At 40.4% G+C, this 15,571-nt stretch overlaps 1 protein-coding gene across 1 annotated transcript; it reads left to right on the top strand.

The window, feature by feature from the left end:
* The first annotated feature begins 838 nt into the window (after positions 1-838).
* LOC140877282 (uncharacterized) lies at positions 839-4,033 on the top strand. The gene has a single exon (XM_073280821.1). The coding sequence runs from the start codon at positions 839-841 to the stop codon at positions 4,031-4,033; it is 3,195 nt and encodes a 1,064-aa protein (XP_073136922.1).
* Positions 4,034-15,571: the final 11,538 nt, after the last annotated feature.

Below are 15,571 nucleotides of genomic sequence, written 5' to 3'. Positions count from 1 at the left end.
CCTCAGCTCATAGATGACCCTAAGGTAAAGATCAATCCTTAGCTAGCCAGAATCGTTTGGGGGGTCAGCTCGGGTCGGGAGTTTGGAAACTCGGGAGCTCGGCCAAGCTCTCCCATTGTAATGTCCAGCTCAGCTCGGGAGCTCAGCCAAGCTCCTCCACCATTACCTCCAGCTCGGCTCGGGAGCTCAGACAAATTTTTTCACCATCCTCTCTAACTCGGGTTGGGAGCTCTGGAGTTCATCTCAGCTCCGATGCCAGTAGGGAGTTAGCTTAGTAGAGGGGTTGAATAACCTTGATGAGCTAGCTAAGATGTTAGGATCAGTGTTCAGGTGGAGTTCAGGGGTTCAGCAATAACTCACTCACCCCTTTTCCATATAACCTCAGGGAGAGCAGCAGTATAGCATCCTCATGATGACTGTTCAGCTCAGATTAAGTGTATTGTTATTTCTTTTGTCAGATAAGATTCGGGCGAGATCTCAGCCTAAATATTCGGGATTGTGATCCCGGGATTCGCGGATTCTTGATAAAGAAAGTAGGCGCTAAACCCGGAGCCCTCTCCTATAAATACCAGGTTCACTTTCATTATTTGCATCCTAATTTTTCACTCGTGTGCACACACTACTCTCTATATTTTCGCTATCCTAGCATCTGACTTGAGCGTCGGAGGGGATACGCCGGAACACCTTCCGGCCCCCCTTAACACTCTTGTTAGTGGTTTCAGGTCAGCAGCAGTTCATTTTTTATTTGGAGGAGCTTCTTCAGCTCATCCGAGGAGATCACTTTATTGAAGTATATCAATTGGCGCCGTCTGTGGGAAATTCAAGCTAAGACGTAGATATGGCAGGAAGAGGAAGAGGAAGGGGAAGAGGAAATGTGGCGGATATGACTGTAGATCAGTTCAGCCAGTTCATCACTCAAACAGTGCAAGCCGCCATGGGTCAAAATCCACCACCTCCTCCCGTAGGTCAGCCAAACCCAATGGATGCGGTGTGGGAAGAGATCAGGAGACTAGGTCGGCAAGTCGGAGGTCGGCCTGGGCCTATACAGAGGAAAATTCCTTTTGCTCGGGCTATTCTAGATGAAGAACTCCCTGCAAATTTTAAGCAGCCTACTTTAGGGGAATATGACGGGAGCTCAGATCCGGAGGAACATTTGGGGAGATTTGAAAATGCAGCCTTGTTGCATAGATATTCAGATGCAATTAAATGTCGGGTCTTCCTCACTACTTTGGTAAGGTCAGCCCAGCAATGGTTCAACCTTTTACAGCCTGGTAGTATTCAGAGTTTCAATGACTTCAGCTCAGCTTTTCTACACCAATATGCAAGTAGCAGGAGATATTTGAAGACTTCTCTCAGTTTGTTCAATATGAAGCAATTTGAGGTGGAACCGTTGCGAGAGTATGTTCAACGCTTCAATACAGCAGCTCTGGAAGTACCTGCTGCCACTGCTGATACCTTGGTCAACTCTTTCACTCAAGGGTTGAGAGGAGGAGAGTTTTTCAGATCCTTGGTCAAGAAGCCTCCTTTGACTTATGATGAGCTCCTTAGTCGAGCTGAGAAGTACGTGAATTTGGAGGATGCACAGAGGCAGAGGAGACAGGAAGGAACGTCTGGGAGTAAGCCTAGTGCCAAGGTGGGAGCAAAGGCAGAGGGGAAGACAGAAGGAGGAAGGAAGAGGGTTGCAGAAGAGATGAACAGGGTCAAAGGACCCTACCCCTATGTACCACTCTCGGTAAGCCTGGAGAAGGCAATGCAAGTATGTGAGGATAGGCGAGCACTTGTGAGGCCCCGTAATGCTGAGAAAGGCCCGCGGTTACCGCCATCTGACAAGTTTTGCGATTTTCATCAGGAGTATGGGCATATCACCAATGATTGTCAGAGGCTAGGTGAGGAGATTCAAAGGATCATGTATGATGACCCTCGAATCAGAGCTGAGCTGACTCGAAGGGCAAATCCTCCTCGCCAAGGCCGAGCTCCCCAATGGAGGAATCAAAGGAATGAAGTTAGAGAGAATCAAGGTGATCATCACGGAAGAGCTCCTCAAAACGATCAAGGAGATAGGGTGCAGCAAATTGCAAATCATCCCAATCGGGGTGTTATCCATATGATCTCAGGGGGTAGTACGGATGGAGATTCGGGAAGGGCTCGCAAAGCTCACGGGCGTAGGTTGGAAAATTTTGAGGTAAATTCTCAGCTCAGCTGTCCCACTGATCCGAACATCGGTTTTGGAATGGAAGATTTAAAGGATGTGGTGCTACCTCATAATGATCCCCTACTGGTCACCTTGACCATAGCCAATTATGACGTGGCTCGTATCTTTGTGGATACTGGGAGTTCAGTAAACATTATTTTTAAAGAAACTCTGGACCAAATGAAATTGGAAGGATTTGAGTTGGATCCAATAACCACAGAGTTGTATGGGTTCACGGGTCATGCTCTGCAACCGTTGGGACAGATAGTGCTCCCCTTGTCCCTTGGGAGTGGAGAGCAGAGAGTAACAAAAATGACTTGCTTTACAGTGGTGGATGCCCCATCTTCTTTCAATGGAATATTGGGACGCCCTGCCCTGAGTGATTTCCGAGTTGTGGCTTCTACCTACCACCAGAAATTGAAGTTTCCAAATGGAAAAGAAGTGGGGGTTGTTAGGGGTGATCAAAAGGCAGCACATTTGTGTTATGTGAATGAAGTGAAGGTTGATGCAAAGAGAAGTAGGAGGGAAGTAGGAATGGTTTTGATAGGCCGAGCACCAAGGGTGTTGGGTCAAAAGGTATTTTTAATGTCTGAAGAAGATCATGAGAAAGTAGAGCTAAGTCCTGGAGCTCAGATGGTGAAGCTAGCCGCTGATCTCAGTTCTTCAATGAGGCAAAGCTTGATTGATTGCTTGAAGGAGAACAAAGATGTTTTTGCTTGGTCTGTTTCAGAGCTCACAGGGGTTAGTGCAGACGTTATGGTTCATCAGCTCAACATTTTCGCGGGAGCGAAGCAGGTAAAACAGAAAAAGAGACACTTTGGGCCTGAAAAGGATAAGGTTATTAAGAAAGAAGTGAATGAACTCCTTAAGGCAGGTCATATTAGGGAAGTCCAGTTCCCTACTTGGTTGTCAAATGTGGTCCTTGTCCCTAAGAGTTCAGGCAAATGGAGGATGTGTGTTGATTTTCGGGACTTAAATAAGGCATGCCCAAAAGATTGCTATCCACTGCCTCGAATTGATCAGTTGGTTGATTCTACGGCAGGTCATCATTATTTGTGTTTCATGGATGCCTATCAAGGGTACCATCAAATTCCGTTGGCAGAGGAAGATCAGGATAAAGTAAGTTTCACTACCTCTCATGGAACTTTCTGTTACAGAGTGATGCCTTTTGGTTTGAAAAATGCAGGGGCTACTTATCAGAGGCTCATGGATAGGGTGTTTGCTTCCCAGATTGGCCGAAATGTGGAGGTTTATGTGGATGATATCCTGGTAAAATCCCAGGATGATGCAGGTTTGATGACCGACTTGAGGGAGACCTTTGCCACGCTCAGGTCCTACGGAATAAAGCTCAATCCTGAAAAATGTGTGTTTGGAGTAAGAGGAGGCAAGTTTTTGGGATACATGGTGACTGAGAGAGGGATTGAAGCTAACCCCGAGAAAGTGCAAGCTATCCGATCCATGTCTCATCCTCAAAATCTGCAGGAAGTTCAGAGGTTGGCAGGAAGGATAGCAGCTCTATCTCGGTTCATATCCAGATCAGCTCATAAAAGTTTACCTTTCTTTAAGGTTCTTCGGAAAGCTAAGAGGTTTGAGTGGGATGCTGAATGTGGGAAGGCGTTCGAGGACTTAAAAAATTATTTAGCCGAACTTCCTGTATTGGCTAAGGCAGTTTCGGGTGAACCGTTATACATCTACCTCTCAGCTTTGGAGGGGCGGTCAGTTCGGTACTCATTAGGCAGGAGGGAGCGGCTCAACATCCTATCTACTTTTTCTCACATGCTCTCAAGGGTGCTGAGCTCCGGTATTCAGAGGTCGAGAAGTTGGCACTTGCACTTGTTATGACGGCCCGGAAGCTCAGACCTTATTTTCTATCACATCCTATTGTGGTGTTAACCAATAGTCCCATGGGAAGGATATTAACTCACGCTGACATTTCGGGACGATTGGTGAAGTGGACTACTGAACTCAATGAGTATGATATTCAGTATGAACCAAGAGCAGCGATTAAAGCTCAAGCATTGGCCGATTTTTTAGCCGAAACAAAACATATGGAAGGGCAGGGCTTATGGAAAGTGTATGTTGATGGTTCTTCTAACAGCGAATGATGTGGAGTGGGGGTGCTTCTGATATCCCCTCAGGGAGATGAGATCCGATTGGCAGTCAGGTTGGATTTTCGAGCTTCCAATAATGAGGCAGAATATGAGGCCGTGTTAATTGGCCTTCGGGCAGCTAAGCAAGTTGGGGCAGCCCGGATACATCTCTATTCTGATTCGTAATTGGTAGCTCAGCAAGTGAATGGGTCTTACGAGGTGAAAAGTGAGAAGTTAAAAGAGTACATGAAGACAATAGAGGAAGCTCGGGGCCTCTTTGATGAGATAATGTTTGAGCAGATCCCTAGAGAGAGCAACGAAAAGGCGGATGTTCTGGCCAAGATGACTAGCTCACTTCATAACTGGAAAAACAGAGAGGTAGTCGTATAAGTGGAATTAACACCTTCTACGGAGCTCACACCATTAGCTCCGGAAGAGAGTGACTGGAGAAAAGAGCTCTTGGAATACATGGAGAAGGGCGAGTTACCAAAGGATCCAAAGAAGGCATATCGGTTGAAACAGAGGAGTCTCCGCTTTGTGATGGTGGAGGGAGTTCTTTATAAGAAGTCATTTTCTGGACCTCTTCTCAAGTGTTTGGGTCCTAAGAAAGCTCATAATTTCCTGAAGGAGATACACGAGGGGTGTTGTGGCAATCACTTGGGATCTTATTCTCTAGCCCGTAAGGTTCTTTTAGCAGGATATTTTTGGCCTACTATTTTGAAAGGTGTCATAGCTTTGGTGACTTCTTGTGACAGTTGTCAGCGACATAGCAGACTTCAGCATCAGCCAGCGGCGTTAATGAAAGGAATCATGGCAGCGTGTCCTTTCGATCAGTGGGGAATGAATATTGTGGGTCCTTTCCCTCAAGCCCCAGCTCAGAAGAAATTCTTGTCGGTCGCTATAGATTACTTCTCTAAATGGGTGGAGGCGGAGGCCTTGGCACGAATTACTGAAGGAGAAGTTCTGAAATTTCTGTGGAAGAATATTGTGTGTAGGCTTGGAGTACCGCGGAAGATTATCTCCGACAATGGGAGGCAATTTCAGGGAGCCCGGGTGCAAGCTTGGTGCAAAGAGATGAAAATTCAACAACACTTCACATCTGTCCATTATCCTCAAAGCAATGGTCAGGTGGAGGTCACTAACAGATCTTTGGTGCAAAGCTTGAAGACGCGATTAGGAAAAGCCCAAGGAAATTGGGTGGAGAAACTCCCTAGTGTGTTATGGTCATATCGTACCACACCTAGAATTGGGACAGGAGAGACTCCATTTAGTCTGGTTTATGGAAATGAAGCGGTCTTGCCAGCAGAAATTGGAGAAGAGTCAGCTCGGATCATTTTCTACGATGAGAAGAATGGAGAAAAGAGAATGGAAGACTTAGACTTTATGGAGGAGAAGAGAGAAGCTGCTGCTATCAGAATGGAGACATACAAGAACAGGGTAGCTCGATCCTATAATCGTCGGGTGCGCAGGAAGGGCTTCCAGGTAGGGGATTTGGTACTGAAAAAAGTTCAGGAGGGGGCTATAGGGAAGCTCGATCCTAAATGGGAAGGACCGTACAAGGTGGTGATGAGGCTCAGTTCGGATGCTTACTACTTGGAAGATTCAAAGGGGAAGGTACTGAAGAGACCTTGGAGTGCTTACAATTTACGCAAATATTATTCTTAAATGTTGCAAGAACAATTTTCCTTTCAGTTGTAGTTCATGTAGGCTACATTTTACTTTTATCTATAAGCAGTTGCTCTTTTGAAAATATTGATGTAGACATGCCTCAGCTCATCACCTCAGTCACGCCTCTTAGGCCCCTGACTTTGGTTCAGCTCATTACCTTAGTCACGCCTCTTAGGCCCCTGACTTTGGTTCAGCTCATCACCTTAGTCACGCGTCTTAGGCCCCTGAATTTGGTTCAGCTCATCACCTCAGTCACGCCTCTTAGGCCCCTGACTTTGGTTCAGCTCATCACCTTAGTCACGCCTCTTAGGCCCCTGACTTTGGTTCAGCTCATCACCTTAGTCACGCCTCTTAGGCCCCTGACTTTGGTTCAGCTCATCACCTTAGTCACGCCTCTTAGTCCCCTGACTTTGGTTCAGCTCATCACCTTAGTCACGCCTTTTAGGCCCCTGACTTTAGTTCAGCTCATCACCTTAGTCATGCCTCTTAGGCCCCTGACTTTGGTTCAGCTCATCACCTCAGTCACGCCTTTTAGGCCCCTGATCACGGTTCAGTTCATCACGTTAGTCATGCCTCTTAGGCCCCTGACTTTGGCTCAGCTCTCTACCTTAGTCTAGTCACCTCGACCCTGATTTTTGGGCTCAGTTCAGTTACGGCACTTTGATTTCAGCCCTTAGCTCATTTTAGATACTCAAGTACAAATGGTGTTAGCAAGTTAATTAAACACGCGCTCGGTAATTATGAGGGGTCACTTCATAGTGCTCTCATATAGATGAGCTGGCGGTCAAGGAAATTTGGCTGGGGAGCTCGGGAGCTCGGTAGCCCATTTAGACGATCTGAGAACATAGTTCAGATCAGGTCGGAAGTTTGGTTCTGGCAGCTCAGCTCGGCTCTGGCAGCTCAGCTCGGTTCCTGAAGCCTCAGCTCTGTTCAACGCCTCCAGGTGTTAGTTTATTTTTAAACAAGTACTTTGCTCCCCTTAGGGAGCTCAGCTCTGTTCAACGCCTCCGGGTGTTAGTTTATTTTTAAACAAGTACTTTGCTCCCCTTAGGGAGCTCATCTCTGTTCAACGTCTCCGGGTGTTAGTTTATTTTTAAACAAGTACTTTGCTCCCCTTAGGGAGCTCAGCTCTGTTCAACGCCTCCGGGTGTTAGTTTATTTTTAAACAAGTACTTTGCTCCCCTTAGGGAGCTCAGCTCTGTTCAACGCCGGGTGGTAGTTTATTTTTAAACAAGTACTTTGCTCCCCTTAGGGAGCTCAGCTCTGTTCAACGCCTCCGGGTGTTAGTTTATTTTTAAACAATTACTTTGCTCCCCTTAGGGAGCTCAGCTCTGTTCAACGCCTCCGGGTGTTAGTTTATTTTTAAACAAGTACTTTGCTCCTCTTAGGGAGCTCAGCTCTGTTCAACGCCTCCGGGTGTTAGTTTATTTTTAAATAAGTACTTTGCTCCCCTTAAGGAGCTCAGCCCAGTTCAACGCCTCCGGAGGTTAGTTTATTTTTGAATCCGTACTTTGCTCTCCTTGGGGAGCTCAGCTCAGTTCGATGCCTCCGGGTGTTAGTTTATTTTTAAATGATAATCTCACCTCCCTTTAAGGAGCTCAGCTCAGCTCACCTTCGGGTGAGCCTATTTTGAAGAGTTAATCTTACCTCCTCTTAGGGAGCTCAGCTCAGTTCACCATCGATTGTTGGTTTTATTTTTAATGTTTATTACGCTTTCCTTAGGGAGCATAGCTCAGCTCATCGGGGAAGGTTAAGGAGGTCAGTTTGAATTATGAAGACTAAGGAAAATGTAAAGCAAATAAACTGGCGTGAGAAGGCAAAAATTTAAATGTTTACATCCACAAAAACCCTAAACTAACTTTCATTCTCTCCCTCGCCCTCATCCTCACCCTGTTCATCTACGCCCCCATCCTCTTTTGCTGCCTCTGCTGAGGTAAGGGAGAGGGCAAACCCGTCTAGGTACAGGAAGTCCACAGGGGTCCCTTCAGGAGGATAGCCTGCTGCCCTGAACTGCTGAGTGCAGCCGTCGAACCCTTTGGCCAGGTAACCATAGGCTTGGGCAGCCACCTCATCCATATATTCATCGGACTTCAAGAATGCCTCCTTGAAGCCCTCAGCTCCCTTGGAAAGCTTAGCTCGGGACTCCTCCAGTTTGGGACCCCTTGAGTTCGCTCCGAAGATTCTCCTTCTGCACCTCGGATACCCGGAAGTCACTTTGATGCTTCAGCCGTTCAGCTTGGAAGCCCATCCTCATTTCCTCCATCTGGGCTCGGAGATTGGCCACCTCCTTCTCATAACCAAGCTTCGCGTCCTCCGCTAACTGGTTAAGCTCAGCAAAATGAGCTTCATAACCTCGGGCATCCTTAGAAAGTTGCTTTCGAGTCATGGAAGCTCGGAGGGACATCTCGGCGTTCAGGACAGCAGCCTAGAAAAGGAAAAGAACAATTAAAAGAGAATATAAAAGAGGAACATAAAGTAATGGATAAGGGAAGGTTACCTCAGCTGAGGCAGTGTTAGAACGTTGCATCAGCTCAGCCCATCCAAGGCTTTTCACATAATCGGCGTCAGCCTGGGAGATCATATCCCGGAGGACTGACCCAGCCGTTGGAGTAGGCCCGACCCCCACAATACGCAGGGCATCGTGGTACATTTCGAAGAAATTGGTCCTGCACCGGACCACGGGAGTCTGAGGCTTCTCCGCCTTGAACTGACGAAGGGGTGCCACCTCCGGAATAGAAGATTTCCCGGAGTCCAGCTCCACTACCTCAGGGTGAGGGCTTGACGGTGCTCGCCTTTTCGAGCCTTTGGACTGGGTGGCAGAAGGCTCAGGCTTGCTAGTGGCCCGTGGTGAAGGGGCTTTGGACTTGGCTGAGCTCCCTTCAGCCCGGCCCCCTGATGGGGCAGTTGCTTTCTTCTTCTCCAACATTCTCTTCATGGCTGAATCCATAACCCTTTTTTCTGCACGAGACATAGGGAAGGTCAGGACAGGAAATGAGAGAGAATAATATTAGTAAAGCGGAGCACGGGCGGGGGAAGGGCCGTACCTAAGTTTCCTCGAACAGAAACATATGCCGAGCTGAGCCCATGGTGGCAGAGCAGGTCCTCTGCCAAAAGGGCAGAGACATCAAAGCACCTTCCCCCTATAGCCCTTTGGGCTCCAGTAAACAATTTCCCTTGACGGAAGCCCAGGGCGGGAACAGGTAGGAGTGGGAGAACATCCCTCCAAGATGAACATATGTCCCAATCGTCGGAGGGACATACAAAAAAGAAAGTATTTTTCCAATTTTTATTGGAGCTGGGAGAACCCTTAAAAAATTTACAGTTGGGGCGGCAGGAAAAATAAAAGGGGCCCTCCTCAGAACGTTTGGGCAGCAAGAAGTTACAAATGGTAAAACATTTAACTTCGAAGCCCAGAGTCCTAAAAAGAACTACAAAACTACAGAGAGTTCTGAAGGAGTTGGGGGTGAACTGTCCTAGGTGAAGCTCATAGTATCGGCTGAGCTGTTGGAAAAGTAAGGGGAGGGGAAATCTAAGACCTGCCTCCAGCTGATCTAAATAAAAAGTATAATACCCTGGAGGAGGGTGGTTAGCTCGGTCTGTGGGGTCAGGAATGATGAATTCATAAGTCTTCGGGGCGTGGGATAGAGCTCTTATCTTTTCCTCATCCGAGGCATCTAGCTCGGAGGGATACTGCTCAAACCACGGCACCACAGAGGCTTCTGGGTCATTGCCCAGGTCATCATCCCGAACCGAGGTTGAGGGGTGAGCAGGGTCCTGGCCTGTAGGCTCTCCTGCGGGGGTAAGTGCGAGGGAATCAAATCGATCCACCTCTCGGAATATTTCATCCGAGCTTCCTGAGTTGGCTCGGGAGGAGGAGACCATTACTTACAAGGATACTTAGGCGGGGAGCTCGGTAACAGAAGAATCAAGAAAACACGGGAGCTCGGAAAAGGGAATCTGAAAGAAAATTAAGAGAAGCAAAGTGAGGGAAAAGGTGAAAATGAATTTTCACAGTCAAGACCTATTTATAGAAGGAGCAAATGAATCCAGGCCGTTGATTTTTTGGAAGATAGACGGCTCGAATTTTCTGAAATTTGAAAAGTTACCGTTACATGATGACACGTGTTATTAGAATTACAGTTGTCCTCACTCATGTGCCTCAGCTCTGTACAGTCGAGGGTAACCTCGCCCAGGCACCTTAGCTCGGCATCCATTTAGGGTCATCTCGGCATAAAAACGAATTTCGAGTCTTTGACCTCAATTCGACTTTTATGGGAGGGACTTGTGATACCCGGAAGAGGAAATCACCTCAACTCATAGATGACCCTAAGATAAAGATCAATCCTTAGCTAGCCAGAATCGTCTGGGGGGTCAGCTCGGGTCGGGAGTTTGGGAACTCGGGAGCTCGGCCAAGCTCTCCCATTGTAATGTCCAGCTCAGCTCGGGAGCTCGGGAGCTCAGCCAAGCTCCTCCACCATTACCTCCAGCTCGGCTCGGGAGCTCGGGAGCTCAGACAAATTTCTTCACCATCCTCTCCAACTCGGGTTGGGAGCTCTGGAGTTCATCTCAGCTCCGATGTCAGTAGGGAGTTAGCTTAGTAGAGGGGTTGAATAACCTTGATGAGCTAGCTAAGATGTTAGGATCAGTGTTCAGGTGGAGTTCAGGGGTTCAACAATAACTCACTCACCCCTTTTCCATATAACCTCAGGGAAAGCAGCAGTATAGCATCCTCATGATGACTGTTCAGCTCAGATTAAGTGTATTGTTATTTCTTTTGTCAGATAAGATTCGGGCGAGATCTCAGCCTAAATATTCGGGATTGTGATCCCGGAATTCGCGGATTCTTGATAAGGAAAGTAGGCGCTAAACTCGGAGCCCTCTCCTATAAATACCAGGTTCACTTTCATTATTTGCATCCTAATTTTTCACTCGTGTGCACACACCACTCTCTATATTTTCGCTATCCTATCATCTGACTTGAGCGTCGGAGGGGATACGTCGGAACACCTTCCGGCCCCCCTTAACACTCTTGTTAGTGGTTTCAGGTCAGCAGCAGTTCATCTTTTATTTGGAGGAGCTTCTTCAGCTTATCCGAGGAGATCACTTTATTGAAGTATATCATGTATCATTTTACTTCACCGTCAATTTTATGAAACAAATATCCGATTCGATTCAATTCATGAAAAAACATTTTCATTTCAAAATTATTTTTCGTTATAAATATAGATCAGATCGACTCGTTTCATGTATATAAATTTGGAAGGCGGCCTCACAAAATTTTTACTCTTGATATATATATCTATTATCTATTATCTATTACATATATAAATATGTGAGTTGAATTGTGAATTTACTCTTATGTTCTTCTCTCATTAATGTATTCAATTTAATGTGTTCTTATGTTTTATTATTATTATAATTATATCTATTTATATTACATATATAAAACTTGACTACCATTTTCTCATTTTCAAATAATTAATTTGTTTTTCTCTTTCAATAATTTATTTAAATCTATTATCTATTTTTATTACATATATAAATATAATATAAATATTTATAAATATGTGAGTTGAATTGTGTGAATTTACTCATATGTCCTTCTCTCATTAATGTCTTCAATTTAATGTGTTTTTTATTTTATTATATATCTATTATCTATTATCTATTATCTATTACATGTATAAATATGTGAGTTAAATTGTGAATTTACTCATATGTCCTTATCTCATTAATTTCTTCAATTTAATGTGTTCTTTGTTTTATTATTATTATTATTATTATTATTATTATTATTATTATTATTATTATTATTATTATTATTATCTATTTTTATTACATATATAAATCTTGACTACCCTTTTCTCATTATCAAATAATTAATTTGTTTTTTTCTTTCATTAATTTATTTATGTGACTCTTTATTTAACTAATTTATTTAAAAAGTGTATCATGCACTCTTTCAAATATAAAAATCTATTATTATTATCATTATTACATATCTATTCTATTACATTACATATATAAATATATGAGTTGAATTGTGAATTTACTCATATTTTTTTCTTTCATTAATATTTTTAATTTAATGTGTTCTTTGTTTTATTATTATTATATTTATATCTATTATCTATCTATTTCTATTACTTATGACTTATTACTTATTACTTATTTATATATAAATATGTGAGTTTATTTGTTAATTTACTTGACTACCCTTTTCTCATTATCAAATAATTAATCTGTTTTTTTCTTTAAATAATTTATTTATATGACTCTTTATTTAAATAATTTATTTAAAAAGTATATCATGCACTCTTTCAAATATAAAAAAATACTATTAAGATTTTATAAGATTTTATAATTCACATATGAACAAGTTGGATTACTAATAATACTTTTATAAGATAGTATGATATTTAAAATAAAAATTTGCATAGTGTACTTTAATTTATTTACTCTATCTAATATCTATATTATTTTAATTTTTTATAATCTACTATTATAAACATATGGGTAAAAATTTTATATTAACTTAAATATTTTTATTTTTTATACAATATTTTTTTATTGTACACCTTCATATTTTTTTATTATTTGCTCTTTTTATTATTTGATATTTATTATTTGATCTTTTTTATTTGATTTAATTTTTCCTACAAAATATATTTAATCATTTATTAAACACTATTTTCTGTTAATATTACAAGATTATCGTAAGACCGAACGCTTGTCTCTTTACCAAAAGCTATAGCTGGTGGCAATGATGCAACTCAAATATTTTAAACCGCACAACAATTAATTTCTTTATTCTACTCGTGGAAATTAGCTAAAAATTATATGTTTAAATAAAATTATATGTCTTTTTTCAGATCTTCTAATTTTCTAATTTATTTATTCTACTTGTAGTCATTAACCATAAAAATTATATTTATATGTTTAAATTATATATTTAAATAAAAATATCAACTATATATATCATATTCATGTGTTTTGGTTTTCAATATCTAAATTGATAGACACAGACGACAAACAAATCTACTTCAACAATCTTAACTTTGACTACTGAATCTCCTAGCAAGCAACACACTATGATAATCAATATTGAAAATTTTGGAAAATATTATTTCCTCATATAACAACTTCTTCACACTTTACAAAAGATACAATAATTGTTTATGAAAAACAGTAGCATAAGCAATATTCTGAATTTGATCAAACGTTTTTTGCATGATGGATCCAAGACTTGAGATAAACTATAAATGTTTGAGTTTTTTGAAGATGATTTATTCCAAAAATGGTGACGACAATAAATGCTTTTGTACGATCCAATGAATGAATTGTAATGAAAAAATAAATTTAACTAGGAACATTATATAACAAATAGTATACATGAGATATGAAAAGCAGTCTACTGAATTTATTCTTTATCTTTTGTAACCGGTGAATATTTTTTAATGACTATTACTTCTCTTTTTAAAGTCATCTGACATATATCTGTTGGAAAAAAAAATATTATGTTGCATTTACTACTGTCTACTGATATTCTTGAAGACATCAAATCATCAAAACTAGATTGTCTAACATGAGAGCTACAATATAAATCAATATATTTTTAGTGAATTTTTCGATATTAAGATGCATGAATAATAAATCTTATATCATAATATATAAGTTTGACCTTGTAAATCTTTTAAAATATCGCACAGCAGCCCAACCGTTATGCGATTCAATCGCTCTACCAAACAGGGACAATTATTGTACCCAACAGTTATTTACACATTATTTTTTTGATGATCTATTATTTATTATCTATTATATATATTTATTACTATAATAAATATGAGCTCCAATTATCATTAATTTAAATATCATTGTTTGGTATACACTATTTGAGTTGTAATTATGAATTTAAGTAAATATTCTTATTTTTTATTCACTATTTTCCAATAAATTTTACAAAAAAGTATATGGATAGTTAAATAAAAAAAAAGTTGCATGTTGTATTACTTAAATGTCTATGTTTTTTTACACACTATTTTCTACTAATGTTATAAATGATACTTGATCCAACTGCGATGGAAGAAAGTTTTTTTTCACACAAATAGTGATTTTGGGATTCATGTTTTTATAACTTGAAAATTTATGCATTTATTCTCAATTTTAAGTTTATATATTATTTAATTTATTAATTACTTGATATAATTAGAATTATAATAAAACTAAAAAAAATTCCATGCTTAATTTAGCATGAAGCTCGCTTAATTTTCTAATGCTTGAAGCTTTCGTGGTGTTTCATCACAATTCATGTTTTTTTATAACCTTGTTTTTAAGCCATTTGTATGAGTATAGTGAGAGGTTAACACATTTATTGTAAGTTTGATCTGCTATAAGTTTTGACAAAAGAAAAAACAATAAATTTAATTAAGCGAATTCACAAATTCTGAGGCAAAAAAATTTATTAAAAGAAAGACTGCGTCATATAACAAGAAACTCTTTGCTGCTTGAACAATCATATAGTAGAAAGGTTAACACATGTCTCGTTTATAAATAAATACTCATATCATTTTTGTTCTATTATTTCTCATCTTTTTTTGCCTAAATTCAACTCTTGTCTTTTTCAGCTATTCAATATAGAGTTGACCGATTTATTTATTTTAACATGTAATATAATTATTAATATATAATATCGGTTTCATTGTTTTGCCACTTGCAACGCACGTGCTTTTATATATATATATATATATATATATATATATATATATGACCGAACGTTTGCCGCTTTACCAAAAGATATAGCTAGTGTTATTGGTGCAACTCAAAAAAAAAAAATTCAGTCTATCATAGAGGTGCAAACGAACCAAATCGAGTCGAATAATGGTAAAAATTTAAGGATCGAATTCGACTCGAATTAAGTATATTCGAGTTCGAGCTCGATTCGAAGCTCAAAAATTTCAAATATTTTGGCTCGAGCTCGGCTCGAAATGAAGTGCGAGTTCGAGTTCGGCTCGAAATATTTAAACCTATTCATAAACTATTCGAACTATTGCTCGGATATTATGGTTCGAATAGCTGAAAATGTCTGAATAAGTTCGAAATGTATATATATTTATTATATAATTATATTAATAAAATATTAAGGCTCACGAAATATTCGCGAACTATCGAACAAAATAATTTGACTCGAGTTCCGTTCAAAAAAAAGGTTCAAACATTTTCGTATTCGACTCGAGTTCGATAAGTTCGAATACGAATCAAATATTTATCGAGCTGGCTCGAAAAGCTCACTAATTGGCTCGATTCATTTACATCCCTAGACTCCAACACCATAATTCGATCGCTCTACCCAACATGACAATTATTGTTCTCTAACAATCTCCTTTTCAATAATTACACTCCTGCAATTAATGAGAATCGAACTCACGATCTTGGCTATGAAACAAATTTTTTTAACCATATAATTATGAAAAAACTCATAATAATTTTAGCCATTTAATTACAAAATTTTGACAAAAAATAATTAAATTGACCGTCGGAACTAATTAAGAAACCATAATTGATTAAACAAGAAATACTAGATTTAAATATCACACTTCAATTCATAGAAGACCAAATTGATATT

This window comes from Henckelia pumila, chromosome 2, assembly GCF_033568475.1.
Source record: "Henckelia pumila isolate YLH828 chromosome 2, ASM3356847v2, whole genome shotgun sequence".
Lineage (NCBI taxonomy): Eukaryota > Viridiplantae > Streptophyta > Magnoliopsida > Lamiales > Gesneriaceae > Henckelia > Henckelia pumila.
Note: the sequence above shows the minus strand (reverse complement) of the source record. Positions and strands in the feature narration are given on the sequence as shown.

Bases quoted from the DNA above. Each gene is read 5' to 3' on its own strand.
- LOC140877282 (XM_073280821.1), top strand. From the start codon at position 839: ATGGCAGGAAGAGGAAGAGGAAGGGGAAGAGGAAATGTGGCGGATATG.